Source organism: Agelaius tricolor, unplaced genomic scaffold (genome assembly GCF_023055355.1).
Source record: "Agelaius tricolor isolate 1412-34295 unplaced genomic scaffold, bAgeTri1.0.p SCAF_88, whole genome shotgun sequence".
Classification (NCBI taxonomy): domain Eukaryota; kingdom Metazoa; phylum Chordata; class Aves; order Passeriformes; family Icteridae; genus Agelaius; species Agelaius tricolor.
In genome coordinates this window covers 376,770-391,517 of record NW_027269348.1, presented here as the reverse complement: position 1 = coordinate 391,517, position 14,748 = coordinate 376,770, and the positions used below count along the sequence as shown (strand labels likewise).

The following is a 14,748-nucleotide window of genomic DNA, read 5'->3' as shown; positions in this document are numbered from 1 at the left end:
CCTGTGCACACCTTTACACACCTGTTACACACCTGTTACACACCTCTGCACACCCATTACACACCTGTACACACATTTACACACCTGTGCACACCTGTACACCCCCATTACACACCTGTACACACGCATTACACCCACTACACCCCTGTGCACACCTGTACACACCTGCTCACACCCATTATACACCCATTACACACCTGTACACACCTGTTTCACACCTGTACACACCCATTACACACCCATTACACACCTGTACACACCCATTACACACCTGCACACACACATTACACCCCATTACACACCTGTGCACACCCATCACACACCTGTGCACACCTGTGCACACCTGTTACACACCTGTACACACCCATTACACACCTGTGCACACCTGGACATACCCATTACACACCTGTACAGACCTGTACACACCTGTGCACACCCATTACACACCTGTGCACACCTGTTCACACCCATTACACACCTGTACACACCTGTGCACACCTGTCACACACCGGCTGAACCCCCCTGTGCTCACTGGGGTCCCCCAGGGGCGTTCTGGGGTCAATCCCGAAGGTTTTGGGGTCGATCTCAGGGATTTGGGAATTCCAGGAGCGTTTGGGGTCAACCCAAAAGATTTTGGGGCCAATCTCGGGGATTTTGGGGATTCCAGGAGTGTTTGGGGTCAACCCCCAAAGGTTTTGGGGCCAATCTCGGCGATTTTGGGGTCCCAGAAATTTTGGGGTGAATCTCTGAGATTTTGGGGTCCCGGCCAGGGTTTTTGGGGTCGCTCCGAGGAATTTTGGGGCGGACTCGAGGCTTTTTGGGATCCTGTATTTCTGTACAGCGGGGGAGGGGCGGGGGGGTCCCCACAATTGTCCCGGTCCGGGATCCACCCGGGGGATCCAGAGGGGTCCGGGATCCATCCATGGATCTGGGATCTGTCCTGTGGGTCCATTTGGGATCCAGGATCTGTCCTGTGGGTCCATTTGGGATCCAGGATCTGTCCAGGGGATCCATTTGGGTTCTGGGATCCATTTGGGATCCAGGATCTGTCCTGTGGGTCCATTTGGGATCCGGGATCTGTCCAGGGGATCCATTTGGGATCCGGGATCTGTCCAGGGGATCCATTTGGGATCCGGGATCCGTCCGGGGGATCCAGATGGGTCTGGGATCCATTTGGGATCCAGGATCCGTCCTGTGGGTCCATTTGGGATCTGGGATCCGTCCAGGGTCCAGAGGGGTCCGGGACCCATTTGGGTGGTCCAGGATCCATTCGAGGGGTCCAGGGGGATCCAGGGGGTCCATTTAGGGTCCAGGATCCATCCAGGGCTCCAGGGGACTCCAGGATCCATCCAGGGGATCCATTTGGGGTCTGGGACCCATTTGGGGATCTGAGATCCATCCAAGGGGCTCCAGAATCCACCCAGGGGATCTGGGATCTGTCTGGGGGATCCATTGGGGATCCAGGATCCATTCGGGGGCTCTGGGGTCCATCCGAGGGGTCCAGGGGGATCTGGGATCCATTTGGGGGCTCCAGGATCCACCCAGAAGATCCAGAGGGGTCCAGGATCTGTTCAAGGGGTCCAGGGGGATCCGGGATCCATCTGGGAAGGGGTTCAGAGTCCGGGATCCATCTGGGTGAGATCCAGAGGGGTCCAGGGTCCATTTGAAGAGTCTGGGATCCATTTGGGGGATCTGGGATCCATCCAGGGAGTCCAGAGGGGTCTGGGATCCATCCAGAGAGGCCCAGGATCCCTTGGGGGGGGTCTGGGATCCATTTGGGGGGATCTGGGATCCCTTTGGGGGGTCCGGGACCCACCCGGGGCTGTCCAGGGGGATCCGCTCGCGTCCGTGCTGGTCCCAGAGCACCCAGGAGGGAACCGAGCCTGGGATCCACCACAGCCGGGATCCGGCCCTGTCCCAGTGTCTGTCCCTGTGTCCCAGTGTCTGTCCCTGTCCCAGTGTCTGTCCCTGTCCCAGTGTCTGTCCCTGTGTCCCAGTGTCTGTCCCTGTCCCAGTGTCTGTCCCTGTGTCCCAGTGTCTGTCCCTGTCCCAGTGTCTGTCCCTGTCCCAGTGTCTGTCCCTGTGTCCCAGTGTCTGTCCTGTCCTGGGATCTGTCCCTGTCCCAGTGTCTGTCCCTGTGTCCCAGTGTCTGTCCCTGTCCCAGTGTCCGGCCATGTCCTGGGATCCGGTTGTGTCCAGTGTCCAGCCATGTCCCAGCAGTGTCCCTGTCATGTCCTGGGCTCTGGCCGTGTCCAGTGTCCCTGTCCCTGTCCCAGCAGTGTCCCTGTCCCTGCTCTGGGATCTGGCTGTGTCCCTGTCCCTGTCCTGGCTGTGTCCAGCTGTGTCCCTGTCCTGTCCTGGGATCTGGCTGTTGTGTCCAGCAGTGTCCCTGTCCCTGTCCCAGCAGTGTCCCTGTCCTGTCCCTGTCCAGCTGTGTCCCTGTCCCTGTCCAGCTGTGTCCCTGTCCAGCTGTGTCCCTGTCCCTGTCCCTGTCCCAGCTGTGTCCCTGTCCCTGTCCAGCTGTGCTGTGTCCAGCAGTGACCTGGCTGTGTCCTGGGCTCTGGCCATGTCCAGTGTCCAGCACTGTCCCTGTCCCTGTCCTGGGAACTGTCCCTGCTGTGCCTGTGGCCCTGTCCCAGGGCCTGGCTGTGTCCCTGTCCCAGCTGTGTCCCTGTCCCTGTCCCTGTTGTGGCACTGTCCCTGTCCCAGGGCCTGGCTGTGTCCCTGTCCCAGCTGTGTCCCTGTCCCTGTCCCAGGGCCTGGCTGTGTCCAGTGTCCGGCTGTGTCCCTGTTCCTGTCCCCACTGTGTCCTGGGCTCTGGCCATGTCCAGTGTCCAGCACTGTCCCTGTCCCTGTTGTGCCACTGTCCCTGTCCCTGTCATGTCCTGGGCTCTGGCCATGTCCAGGGGTGCCCTGGGATTGTCCCCAACCCCGTCCCTGTCCCAGGTGTGTCCCTGTCCCTGTCCCCGTCCCTGTCCCAGGGCCTGGCTGTGTCCCCGTCCCTGTCCCAGGTGTGTCCCCGTCCCTGTCCCCATCCCTGTCCCAGGTGTGTCCCTGTCCCAGGTGTGTCCCCGTCCCTGTCCCAGGTGTGTCCCTGTCCCTGTCCCCATTCCTGTCCCAGGTGTGTCCCTGTTCCTGTCCCAGATCCAGCTGTGCCCTGGGATTGTCCCTGTGCCAGATGTGTCCCCATCCTTGTCCCTGTCCCTGTCCCCATCCCGGGATCCACCCCTGTCCCTGTCCCCATCCCTGTCCTGTCCCTGTCCCTGTGCAGGATCAGCCAGACCAGGGCTGTCCCTCAGTGTCCCCTGGCTGTCCCTCAGGTGTCACAAATGTCCCTCAGTGTCCCCTGAACATCCCTTGGTGTCCCCTGGCTGTCCCTCGGCTGTCACATGTGTCCCTCAGTGTCCCCTGGGTGCCCCTCAGGTGTCACAGATGTCCCTTGGTGTCCCACATGTCCTCTGTCACTCACGGTGCCATGGGTGCCACCTTGGGCTGTCACTGCTGTCCCCAGTGTCCCCGGTGTCCCCTCAGGTCATGGTGCTGCTGGTGCCACCTCAGGCTCAGTTTCACTGCTGTCCCCAATGTCCCCAATGTCCTGTTGGTCACGGTGCCATCGGTGCCACCTCAGGCTTGGTGTCACTGCTGTCCCCAATGTCCCCTGTGTGTCACGGTGCCACCGGTGCCACCTCAGGCTTGGTGTCACTGCTGTCCTCGGTGTCCCCTGGGTGTCACAGTGCTGTGGGTGCCACCTCAGGCTCGCTGTCACTGCTGTCCCCAATGTCCCCAATGTCCCCTGGGTGTCACGGTGCCGTCGGTGCCACCTCGGGCTCGCTGTCACTGCTGTCCCCAATGTCCCCAATGTCCCCTGGGTGTCATGGTGCTGTGGGTGCCACCTCGGGCTTGCTGTCCCCAGTGTCCCCTGGGTGTCACGGTGCCGTCGGTGCCACCTCGGGCTCGCTGTCGCTGCTGTCCCCGGTGTCCCCGGTGTCCCCTGGGTGTCACGGTGCCGTCGGTGCCACCTCGGGCTCGCTGTCCCCGGTGTCCCCAATGTCCCCTGGGTGTCACGGTGCCGTCGGTGGCACCTCGGGCTCGCTGTCGCTGCTGTCCCCGGTGTCCCCGGTGTCCCCGATGTCCCCCGGGGTCAGGGCGAAGGGCGGCGGTGGCAGCTCCTCGTCCGAGGAGCCCAGCGAGTCCTCGTCCCCCAGGCGCGTCCCCAAGGCCACCGCGCCAAAGGACAGCGGCCCCCGCAGCAGCCGGATCTGGGACAGTGGGGACAGAGGGGACAGTGGGGACAGGGACAGGGGACAGGGAGGGGACAGCAGGGAACATGAGACAGGAACAGAGAGGGGACAGTGAGGGGACAGAGGGGGGACAGTGAGGGACAGGAGGACAGGGAACAGCGGGGACAGAGACAGGGGACAGAGAGGGGGCAGCAGGGACAGAGAGGGGAGGGGACAGGGGACAAGAAAGGGACAGGGACAGGGACAGGGACAGGGGAGGTGATGGGGACAGGGACAGGGACAGGGAGGGGACAGGGAGGGGACAAGGACAGGAATGGAGATGGGGACAGGGACAAGGGACAGAAGGGGACAAAGGCCAACAGGGAAGGGCAGGAGGGAGGACACAGGGGGAACGCGCTGTCACCAGCTGTCCCCAGGCCATGTGGCACTGAGGGGACATCGCCGGTGGCACCTGGGGATGTCACCAGTGGCAGTGGGGCCAGACTGGGGGTCCCCCAGGACCTGTGGGTGCCACGTGGGTGTCCCCAACCCCTGTCACCTCCCCCAGCCTCCCTGGATGCCACCTGGGTGTCTCCCTACGTCCCTGGCCCCCAGTGTCCCCAGTGGTGTCCCCAGTGGTGTCCCCAATGTCCCCAGCAGTGTCCCCACCTCGGCCTTGAGCTGCCGGATGTGGCCCTGCAGGTGCCGGATGTACTGCGCCCCCCGTGTCCCCAATGTCCCCAGTGATGTCCCCAGTGATGTCCCCCGATGTCCCCAGTGATGTCCCCAATGTCCCCAGCGGTGTCCCCACCTCAGCCTTGAGCTGCCGGATGTGGCCCTGCAGGTGCCGGATGTACTGCGCCGCGTCCGAGTGCTCCAGCTGGCCCTGCAGCCGCCCCTCCTCCCGCTGGGGACACCGAGGGGACACCGAGGGGACACTGAGGGGACACTGGGGGGACACCGTGGCCACCTGGCCCCTCCTGTGCCCCCCATGTCCCCTGTGTCCACTCCATGTCCCCATGACCTTCATGTCCACCACATCTCCGTGTCCCCCTGTCCCCTCCATGTCCCCTCCATGTCCCCCCTTGTCCCCTCCATGTCCCCCCTTGTCCCCTCCGTGTCCCCCATGTCCCCACATCCCTGTGTCCCCCATCCCCTCCATGTCCCCTGATGTCCCCCTGATGTCCCCAATGTCCCTCATCCCTTCCATCCCCACCATGTCCCCAGTGTCCCCAGTGTCCCCAGGGTCCTCCATCCCCTCCATGTCCCCCCCATTTCCCCTCCATGTCCCCATGTCCCCCATCCCTTCCATGTCCCCCATGTCCCCCATGTCCTACTCATGTCCCTCTGTCCCCTCCATGTCCCCAACCATCCCCATGTCCCCCATCCCCCCCATGTCCCCCTGACATCCCCAATGTCGCTCACCCCCCCGTGTCCCCAAGGTCCCCTTGTCCCCCCATGTCCCCAAGGTCCTCTTGTCCCCCCATGTCCCCATGTCCCTGTGTCCCCCATCCCCTCCATGTCCCACTCATGTCCCCGTGTCCCTGATGTCCCCAGTGTCTCCAAGGTCCCCCATCCCCTCCATGTCCCCATGTCCCCCAATGTCCTCGATGTCCCCGATGTCCCCATCTCCCCCATATCCTCATGTCCCCCTGATGTCCCCAATGTCCCCAGTATCCCCATCCCCTCCATGTCCCCAATGTCCCCATGTCCTGATGTTTCCCTTTCCCCACATCCCCCAGTGTCCCCATTGTCCCTGATGTCCCCATTGTCCCTGATGTCCCCCATCCGCTCCATGTCCCCATGTCCTTGATGTCCCAAATGTCCCCATGTCCCCCCAATGTCCCCAATGTCCCTGCCACATCCCTGATGTCCCCGATGTCCCCATGTCTCCCTGATGTCCCCATGTCCCCCCAGCGTCTCTGATGTCCCCATATCCCCCACATTCCCCAATGTCTCCGATGTCCCCAATGTCTCTGATGTCCCCATATCCCCCACATCCCCCAATGTCCCCAACACCCCCAATGTCCCCAATGTCCCCGATGTCCCCAATGTCCCCCGGTGTCCCCGTACCTGGATCTCCAGCTCGGCCACGCGCTGCCTCATCTCGGCCAGGGCGGCCATGCTGTCGGCCTCGCGCAGCCGCACGGCCATCACCTCCTCCTTGCTCTGGGGACAGCGCTGTCACCGCGGGGCGCCCGGGGACACCGCGGGGACACCCGGGGACAGCACTGGGACACCCGGGGACAGCCCCAGGGACACCCACAGGGACACCCGGGGACAGCACTGGGACACCATGGGGACAGCACTGGGGCACCCGGGGACAGCACTGGGACACCCGGGGACAGCCCCAGGGACACCCACAGGGACACCCGGGGACAGCACTGGGGCACCCGGGGACACCATGGGGACACCGCGGGGACACCATGGGGACAGCACTGGGACACCCGGGGACAGCACTGGGACACCCACAGGGACACCGCGGGGACACCCAGGGACAGCACTGGGACACCCACAGGGACACCGCGGGGACAGCACTGGGACACCCGGGGACAGCCCCAGGGACACCCAGGGACAGCCCCAGGACAGCCCTGCCACTGGGGACAGCATGGGGACACCCAGGGACACCCACAGGGACACCACAGGGACAGCCCCAGGGACACCCAGGGACAGCCCTGCCACTCCCAGGGACACTGTGGGGACACCCAGGGACACTGTGGGGACAGCCCTGGGACACCACAGGGACACCCAGGGACACTGTGAGGACACTCCCTGGGACAGCCCTGCCACTGGGGACAGGGTGGGGACACCCCAGGGACACCATGGGGACACCCAGGGACAGCCCTGCCACCATGGGGACACCCAAGGACACCCACAGGGACATCCCCCCAGGCCAGCCCTGTCACTGGGGACAGTGTGGGGACACCTTGGACACCCCCAGGGACAGCCCTGTCACTGTGGGGACACCCAGGGAACACCCGGGGGACACTTCAGGGGCCCTGGGGACATCCCCGTGTGTGTCCCAAAGGTTCCCAAGAGTGCCCAATGTTCCCAACATCCCCAATGTTCCCAACATCCCTGTTGTCCCCAGAGCCGTCCCCAGTGTCCCCAACAGCCCCAATGATGCTCCCAATGTCCCTGATGTCCCCAATGCCCACAGTGTCCCCAGGGTGTCCCCAATCGCCCCAGTGCCCCCAACATCTCCAAGTGTCCTCAATGTCCCAAATCCCTCAATGTCCTCAGTGATGTCCCCAATGATGTCCCCATTACCACCAATGTCCCCAGTGTCCCTGATGTCTGCGATGATGTCCCCAACATCTCCAGCATCCCTTATGATGTCCCAAATGCCCCCAGTGCCCCCAATGTCCCCAACACCCCCAGGTGTCCCCACTGTCCCCAACATCCCAATGCCCTCAGTGTCCCCAGTACTGTCCCTGATGATGTCCCCAATGTCCTCAATCCCCCCAATGCACCCCCCATCCCCAAGTCCCCCAATGTCCCCAATGTCCCCCAATGTCCCCAATGCTCCCGGCATCCCCGGTGTCCCTGCTGTCCCAATACCCTCAATGTCCCCAATGTCCCCAACATCCCCAAGTGTCCCCAATGTTCCCAACGTCTCAATATGCTCAATGTCCCCAATCCTCCCAACACACTCCTGTCCCTGATGTCCCCGATGCCCCCAGTGTCCCCATTGCTGTCCCCGTTGCTGTCCCCACCTTGCACTGAGCCTCCGCGTGTTTCCGGTGGCTCTCGCTGAGCTGGGCCTGCAGCCCCTGGCTCTGGGCGGCCGCGGCGCGGAGCTGCTCCCTTAGGCCAGCGCAGGCCTGCTCGGCCCGGCCCAGCACCGACCGCTGGATGCGCCCCTAAACCGGGATAAAACCGGGATTAAACCGGGATAGACCCAGCACCAACCCAGCCCTGCTGCTCCCTTAGGCCAGCGCAGGCCTGCTCGGCCCGGCCCAGCACCGACCGCTGGATGCGCCCCTAAACCGGGGTTAAACCGGGATTAAACCTGGGATTAACCCGGGATAAACCCGGGACAGACCCGGCACCAACCCAGCCCTGCTGCTCCCTTAGGCCAGCGCAGGCCTGCTCGGCCCGGCCCAGCACTGACCGCTGGATGCGCCCCTAAACCGGGGTTAAACCGGGATTAAACCGGGATAGACCCAGCACCAACCCAGCCCTGCTGCTCCCTTAGGCCAGCGCAGGCCTGCTCGGCCCGGCCCAGCACCGACCGCTGGATGCGCCCCTAAACCGGGGTTAAACCGGGGTTAAACCGGGATTAAACCGGGATTAACCTGGGATAAACCCCAGGATTAACCCATCAAAATCCTGGGATAAACACAAAGTTAATTTGGGATAAACCTGGGATAAACCCTGGTCCCTGCTCTCCCAGTGCTCCCAGTTCACTTCCCAGTATCCCCAGTTCCTCCCAGTGTCTCCAGGTGCAGCACCCAGTGCTCCCAGTCCCTCCCAGTTTGTCCCAGTCCCTCTCAGTGTCTCACCAGTGTCTCACCTGTGTCTCACCTGTGTCTCCAGGTGCAGCACTCTCTGTCCCAGTCCATCCCAGTTTGTCCCAGTCCTTCCCAGTTTGGTACCTGTGTCTCACCTGTGTCTCCAGGTGCAGCACTCTCTGTCTCAGCGCCCTCAGCCCCATTCCCAGTCCATCCCAGTCCGTCCCAGTCCCTCCCAGTTTGGTACCTGTGTCTCCAGGTGTAGCACCCAGTGCTCCCAGTCCCTCCCAGTCCCTCCCAGTTTGTCCCAGTCCATCCCAGTGTCTCACCTGTGTCTCACCTGTGTCTCCAGGTGCAGCACCCTCTGTCTCAGCGCCCTCAGCCCCATTCCCAGTTTGTCCCAGTTTGTCCCAGTCCCTCCCAGTTTGGTACCTGTGTCTCCAGGTGCAGCACCCTCTGTCTCAGCGCCCTCAGCTCTGCCTGGGCCTGGCTCTCGCGGAGCTGCACCCCCAGCACGGCCTCGTGCAGCGCCCGCGGCTCCTTCCAGCGGCCCCCGCACACCTGGGGACACACCTGGTCAGGGGACACACCTGGGGACACACCTGGGGACACACCTGGGACACACCCGGTCAGGTGACACACCTGGGACACCTGGGGACACACCTGGGGACACACCCGGTCAGGTGACACACCTGGGGACACACCTGGGGACACCTGGGGACACCTGGGGACACACCTGGGGACACCTGGGGACACACCCGGTCAGGGGACACACCTGGGGACACACCTGGGACACACCTGGGGACACACCTGGGACACACCTGGGGACACACCCGGTCAGGGGACACACCTGGGGACACACCTGGGGACACCTGGGGACACACCCGGTCAGGTGACACACCTGGGGACACACCTGGGACATCTGGGACACACCTGGGGACACACCCGGTCAGGTGACACACCTGGGACACACCTGGGACACCTGGGAACACACCTGGGGACACACCTGGGACACCTGGGGACACACCTGGGGACACACCCGGTCAGGTGACACACCTGGGGACACCTGGGGGACACACCCTGGGGACACCTGGTCAGGTGTGGGGACACCTGGGGGACACCTGGTTGGGTATGGGGACACATGGGGACACCTGGGGACCCACCCTGGGAACACCTGGTCAAGTATAGGGACACCTGGGGACACACCCAGTCAGGTGTGGGGACACCTGGGACATCTGGGGACACACCCAGGGGACACCTGGTCAGGCATGGGGACACCTGGGGACCCATTTGGTGAGGTATGGGGACACCTGAGGACACACCTGGTCACACCTGGTCAGGTGAGACACACCTGGGGACACACCTGGGGACAGCTGGTCAGGAATGGGGACACCTGGGGACACCTCTGGTCAGGTGACACGCACCTGGGGATACCTGGGGGACACTTGGGACACACCTGGTCAGGTATGGGGACACACCTGGGGACTCACCTGGGGACAGCTGGGACACCTGCCAGGCATCCCCCAGGTGTCCCAATGTCCCTGTGTCACCTGCCAGGTGTCCCCAGGGTCACGCAGGTGTCCCTGTCTCACCTGCCAGATGTCCCCAATGTCCCCGATGTCACTCAGGTGTCCCCAGGGTCACTCAGGTGTCCCCAGTGTCCGTGTCTCACCTGCCAGGTGTCCCCGATGTCCCCGATGTCCCCGATGTCCCCGATGTCCCTCAGTGCCAGCTCCTGCAGCTCCTCCTGCAGCCGAACCACGCTGGAGTCATCCGGGAGCAGCGGCTGCCGCTGGGGACAGACGGACAGACGGACATCAGGGACAGACAGCAGGACAGACAGACAGCAGGGACATCACGGACAGACGGACAGACGGACATCAGGGACAGATGGACAGCAGGGACAGGGGGACAGGGGGAAAGGGGGACAGCAGGGACAGGGACAGGGACAGAGGGATATCAGGGACAGACGGACAGCAGGGACAGAGGGACAGAGGGACAGCAGGGACAGGGACAGGGGGACAGGGACAGGGACAGACGGACATCAGGGACAGGGGGACAGCAGGGACAGAGGGACATCAGGGACATCAGGGACAGGGACAGACGGACAGCAGGGACAGACGGACAGAGGGACAGGGGGACATCAGGGACAGATGGACAGAGGGACTGCAGGGACAGAGGGACAGGGGGACAGCAGGGACAGGGACAGGGACAGAGGGACAGAGGGACATCAGGGACAGACGGACATCAGGGACAGGGGGACAGACGGACAGAGGGACATCAGGGACAGATGGACAGGGGGACAGCAGGGACAGGGGGACAGAGGGACATCAGGGACAGGGACAGGGGGACAGCAGGGACAGAGGGACAGGGACACAGGGGACAAGGGACATCAGGGGGGACAGACAGAGGGACCTTCACAGGCCACCTGCGACAGCTCCTGTCCCACCCACGGGACCCTCCCTGTCCCCAAGGCCCCTCCCTGTCCCAAAGGCCACTCCTTGTCCCCAGGGCCACCCATGGGGCCCTCCCCACCCCACTGGGACCCTGCCACCCCCAATGCCACCCTGGTGTCACCCTGGTGTCCCCTCGGTGTCACCTTCTGACCTTGCCCTGCATCTCCTGGAACCCTCCCTGTCCCCAAGGCCCCTCCCTAAGGCCACCCATGGGACCCTCCTTGTCCCCAAGGCCCCTCCCTATCCCCAGTGCCACTCCTTGTCCCCAAGGCCCCGATGCCACCCTGCTGTCCCCCCGGTGTCCCCTCGGTGTCACCTTCTCCATGTCCAGGACCTTGTCCTGCATCTCCTTGAGGGCTCCCAGGGTTTCGCTCTCGCGCAGCCGCGACCGCTCCAGCTCCGTCTCCAGGTGCGCCACGAACTCCTCGCTCAGGCGGGGGTTACCCTGTCCCCAATGTCCCCAAATGTCACCAATGTCACCAAATGGCACCAATGTCACCTCCCAACCGCCCCAACCTCGCTCAGGCGGGGGTTACCCTGTCCCCAATGTCCCCAAATGTCACCAAGTGTCACCAATGTCACCAATGTCACCTCCCAACCGCCCCAACCTCGCTCAGGCGGGGGTTACCCTGTCCCCAGTGTCACCAATGTCACCAATGTCACCAATGTCACCTCCCAACCGCCCCAACCTCGCTCAGGCGGGGGTTACCCTGTCCCCAGTGTCACCAATGTCACCAAATGGCACCAAAAGGTCACCAATGGTCACCAATGTCACCTCTCAACTGCCACCAACTCCTCGCTCAGGCGGGGGTTACCCTGTCCCCAGTGTCCCCAAATGTCACCAAGTGTCACCAATGTCACCTCCCCATTGTTCCTGCCCAGCATGAACTCCTCACTCAGGCGGGGATTACCCTGTCCCCAGTGTCACCAATGTCACCTATGTCACCAAAGGTCACCAATGTCACCTCCCAACCGCCACCAACCTTGCTCAGGCGGGGGTTACCCTGTCCCCAATGTCCCCAAATGTCACCAAGTGTCACCAATGTCACCTCCCCATTGTTCCTGCCCACCACGAACTCCTCGCTCAGGTGGGGGTTACCCTGTCCCCAGTGTCACCAATGTCACCAATGTCCCCAATGTCACCTCCCAACCGCCACCAACTCCTCGCTCAGGTGGGGGTTACCCTGTCCCCAGTGTCCCCAAGTGTCACCAATGTCACCTCCCAACCGCCCCAACCTCGCTCAGGCGGGGGTTGCCCTGTCCCCAATGTCACCAAATGTCACCAAGTGTCCCCAATGTCACCAAATGTCACCAAGTGTCACCAATGTCACCTCCCCATTGTTCCTGCCCACCACGAACTCCTCGCTCAGGCGGGGGTTACCCTGTCCCCAGTGTCACCAAAGGTCACCAAAGGTCACCAATGTCACCAATGTCACCTCTCAACTGCCATGAACTCCTTGCTCAGGCGGGGGTTACCCTGTCCCCAATGTCCCCAAGTGTCACCAAAGGTCACCAATGTCACCTTCCCAATGCCCGCCACGAATTCCTCGCTCAGACGGGGGTTACCCTGTTCTCATTGTCACCAAATGTCACCAAATGTCCCCAAATGTCACCAAGTGTCACCTCCCAACTGCCACCAACTCCTCGCTCAGGCGGGGGTTACCCTGTCCCAAATGTCACCAAGTGTCACCAAATGTCACCAAAGGTCACCAATGTCACCTCCCCACGTCCTTGCCCACCATGAACTCCTTGCTCAGGCGGGGGTTACCCTGTCCCCAATGTCCCCAAATGTCACTAATGTCACCTCCCACCCACCACGAACTCCTCACTCAGACCAAGGTTACCCTGTCCCCAATGTCCCCAGTGTCCCCAAATGTCACCAAAGGTCACCTCCCACCTGCCATGAGCCACTCCAAGAGATGGGGTTGCCCTGTGTCCCCAAATGTCCCCAATGTCACCTCCCCATTGTCCCTGCCCACCATGAACTCCTAGCTCAGACCGAGGTTACCCTGTCCCCAATGTCCCCAAATGTCACCAAAGGCCACCACAGGTCACCAAAGGTCACCTCCCACCTGCCAAGTGCTGCTCCAAGAGATGGGATTCACCAAATGTCCCCAAGTGTCACCTCCCCATTGTCCCCACGCACCACAAACTCCTCACTCAGACCGAGGTTACCCTGTCCCCAGTGTCACCAAGTGTCCCCAAGTGTCCCCAAGTGTCCCCAATGTCACCAAATGTCACCTCCCACGAAATCCTTGTTCATGCAGGAGTTACCTGTGCCACCAAATGTCACCTGCAGCATTGTCACCCCGGGCACAGTGACACACGGGTGACACAGTGACACAGTGACACACACCATGACACAGGTGACAATGACACACTCAGGTGACACACTCAGGTGACACACACAGGTGATACAGTGACACATGGGTGACACAGGAGGCGACACACGGGGTGACAATGACACACAGGTGACACACAGGTGACACAGAGATGACACACAGGTGACAGTGACACACAGGTGACACAGAGGTGACACAATGACACAGGTGACAGTGACACACACAGTGACACACACGGTGACACACAGGTGACACAGTGACACACACAGGTGACACAGTGACACACACAGTGACACACACACAGGTGACACAGGTGACACACAGAGGTGACAGTGACACACCTGCAGCTCCCTGATGGTGCTCTGTGCCTGTCTCAGGCTCTCTGTGGCTGAGCTGCAGCATTGGGGCGGTGATGCAATGGCACACAGTGACACACAGTGACACACAGTGACACACACAGTGACACACACAGGTGACACACAGGTGACAATGACACACAGTGACAGTGACACACACAGGTGATACAATGACACACACAGGTGACACAGTGACACACACAGAGGTGACAATGACACACCTGCAGCTCCCTGATGGTGCTCTGTGCCCGCCTCAGGCTCTCTGTGGCTGAGCTGCAGCGTTGGGGCGGTGATGCAGTGACACACAGTGACACACAGGTGACACACAGGTGACACACACAGTGACACACACACAGTGACACACAGGTGACAATGACACACAGTGACACACCTGCAGCTCCCTGATGGTGCTCTGTGCCCGCCTCAGGCTCTCTGTGGCTGAGCTGCAGCGTTGGGGCGGTGATGCAATGGCACACAGTGACACACAGTGACACACACAGTGACACACACAGGTGACAATGACACACACAGGTGACACACAGGTGACAATGACACACCTGCAGCTCCCTGATGGTGCTCTGTGCCCGCCTCAGGCTCTCTGTGGCTGAGCTGCAGCGTTGGGGCAGTGATGCAATGACACACACAGTGACACTCAGGTGACAGTGACACACACAGGTGACAATGACACACACAGGTGACACACACAGGTGACAGTGACACACCTGCAGCTCCCTGATGGTGCTCTGTGCCCGTCTCAGGCTCTCTGTGGCTGAGCTGCAGCGTTGGGGCAGTGATGCAGTGACACACAGTGACAGTGACACACACAGTGACACTCAGGTGACAGTGACACACACAGTGACACACAGGTGACACACAGGTGACAGTGACACACCTGCAGCTCCCTGATGGTGCTCTGTGCC

At 62.0% G+C, this 14,748-nt stretch overlaps 1 protein-coding gene and 2 long non-coding RNA genes across 8 annotated transcripts in view; 1 reads left to right on the top strand and 2 right to left on the bottom strand.

Moving 5' to 3' along the window:
* Window positions 1–807: 807 nt before the first annotated feature.
* Window positions 808–1,515, bottom strand: LOC139585720 (uncharacterized). The gene is made up of 2 exons (XR_011677221.1): window positions 1,377–1,515; window positions 808–1,108 (listed from the first exon to the last, which is right to left on the bottom strand). It is a non-coding gene; the product is annotated as an uncharacterized lncRNA (long non-coding RNA).
* LOC139585719 (uncharacterized) lies at window positions 1,107–3,538 on the top strand. Its single transcript, XR_011677220.1, has 4 exons — window positions 1,107–2,333; window positions 2,470–2,946; window positions 3,087–3,320; window positions 3,424–3,538. It is a non-coding gene; the product is annotated as an uncharacterized lncRNA (long non-coding RNA).
* Window positions 3,539–4,061: 523 nt separating this feature from the next.
* The window catches only part of EVI5L (ecotropic viral integration site 5 like), a 47,253-nt gene continuing 36,566 nt past the window's right edge, over window positions 4,062–14,748 (bottom strand). For all 6 annotated transcript variants that reach the window (XM_071418570.1, XM_071418571.1, XM_071418572.1 and 3 more), the window contains 7 exons: window positions 11,447–11,575; window positions 10,347–10,466; window positions 9,107–9,235; window positions 7,937–8,083; window positions 6,294–6,389; window positions 5,032–5,127; window positions 4,062–4,259 (listed from right to left, as the gene is read on the bottom strand). In XM_071418570.1, coding sequence (XP_071274671.1) covers window positions 4,062–4,259; window positions 5,032–5,127; window positions 6,294–6,389; window positions 7,937–8,083; window positions 9,107–9,235; window positions 10,347–10,466; window positions 11,447–11,575 — 915 coding nt within the window. The remainder of the gene's footprint in view (window positions 4,260–5,031; window positions 5,128–6,293; window positions 6,390–7,936; window positions 8,084–9,106; window positions 9,236–10,346; window positions 10,467–11,446; window positions 11,576–14,748) is intronic.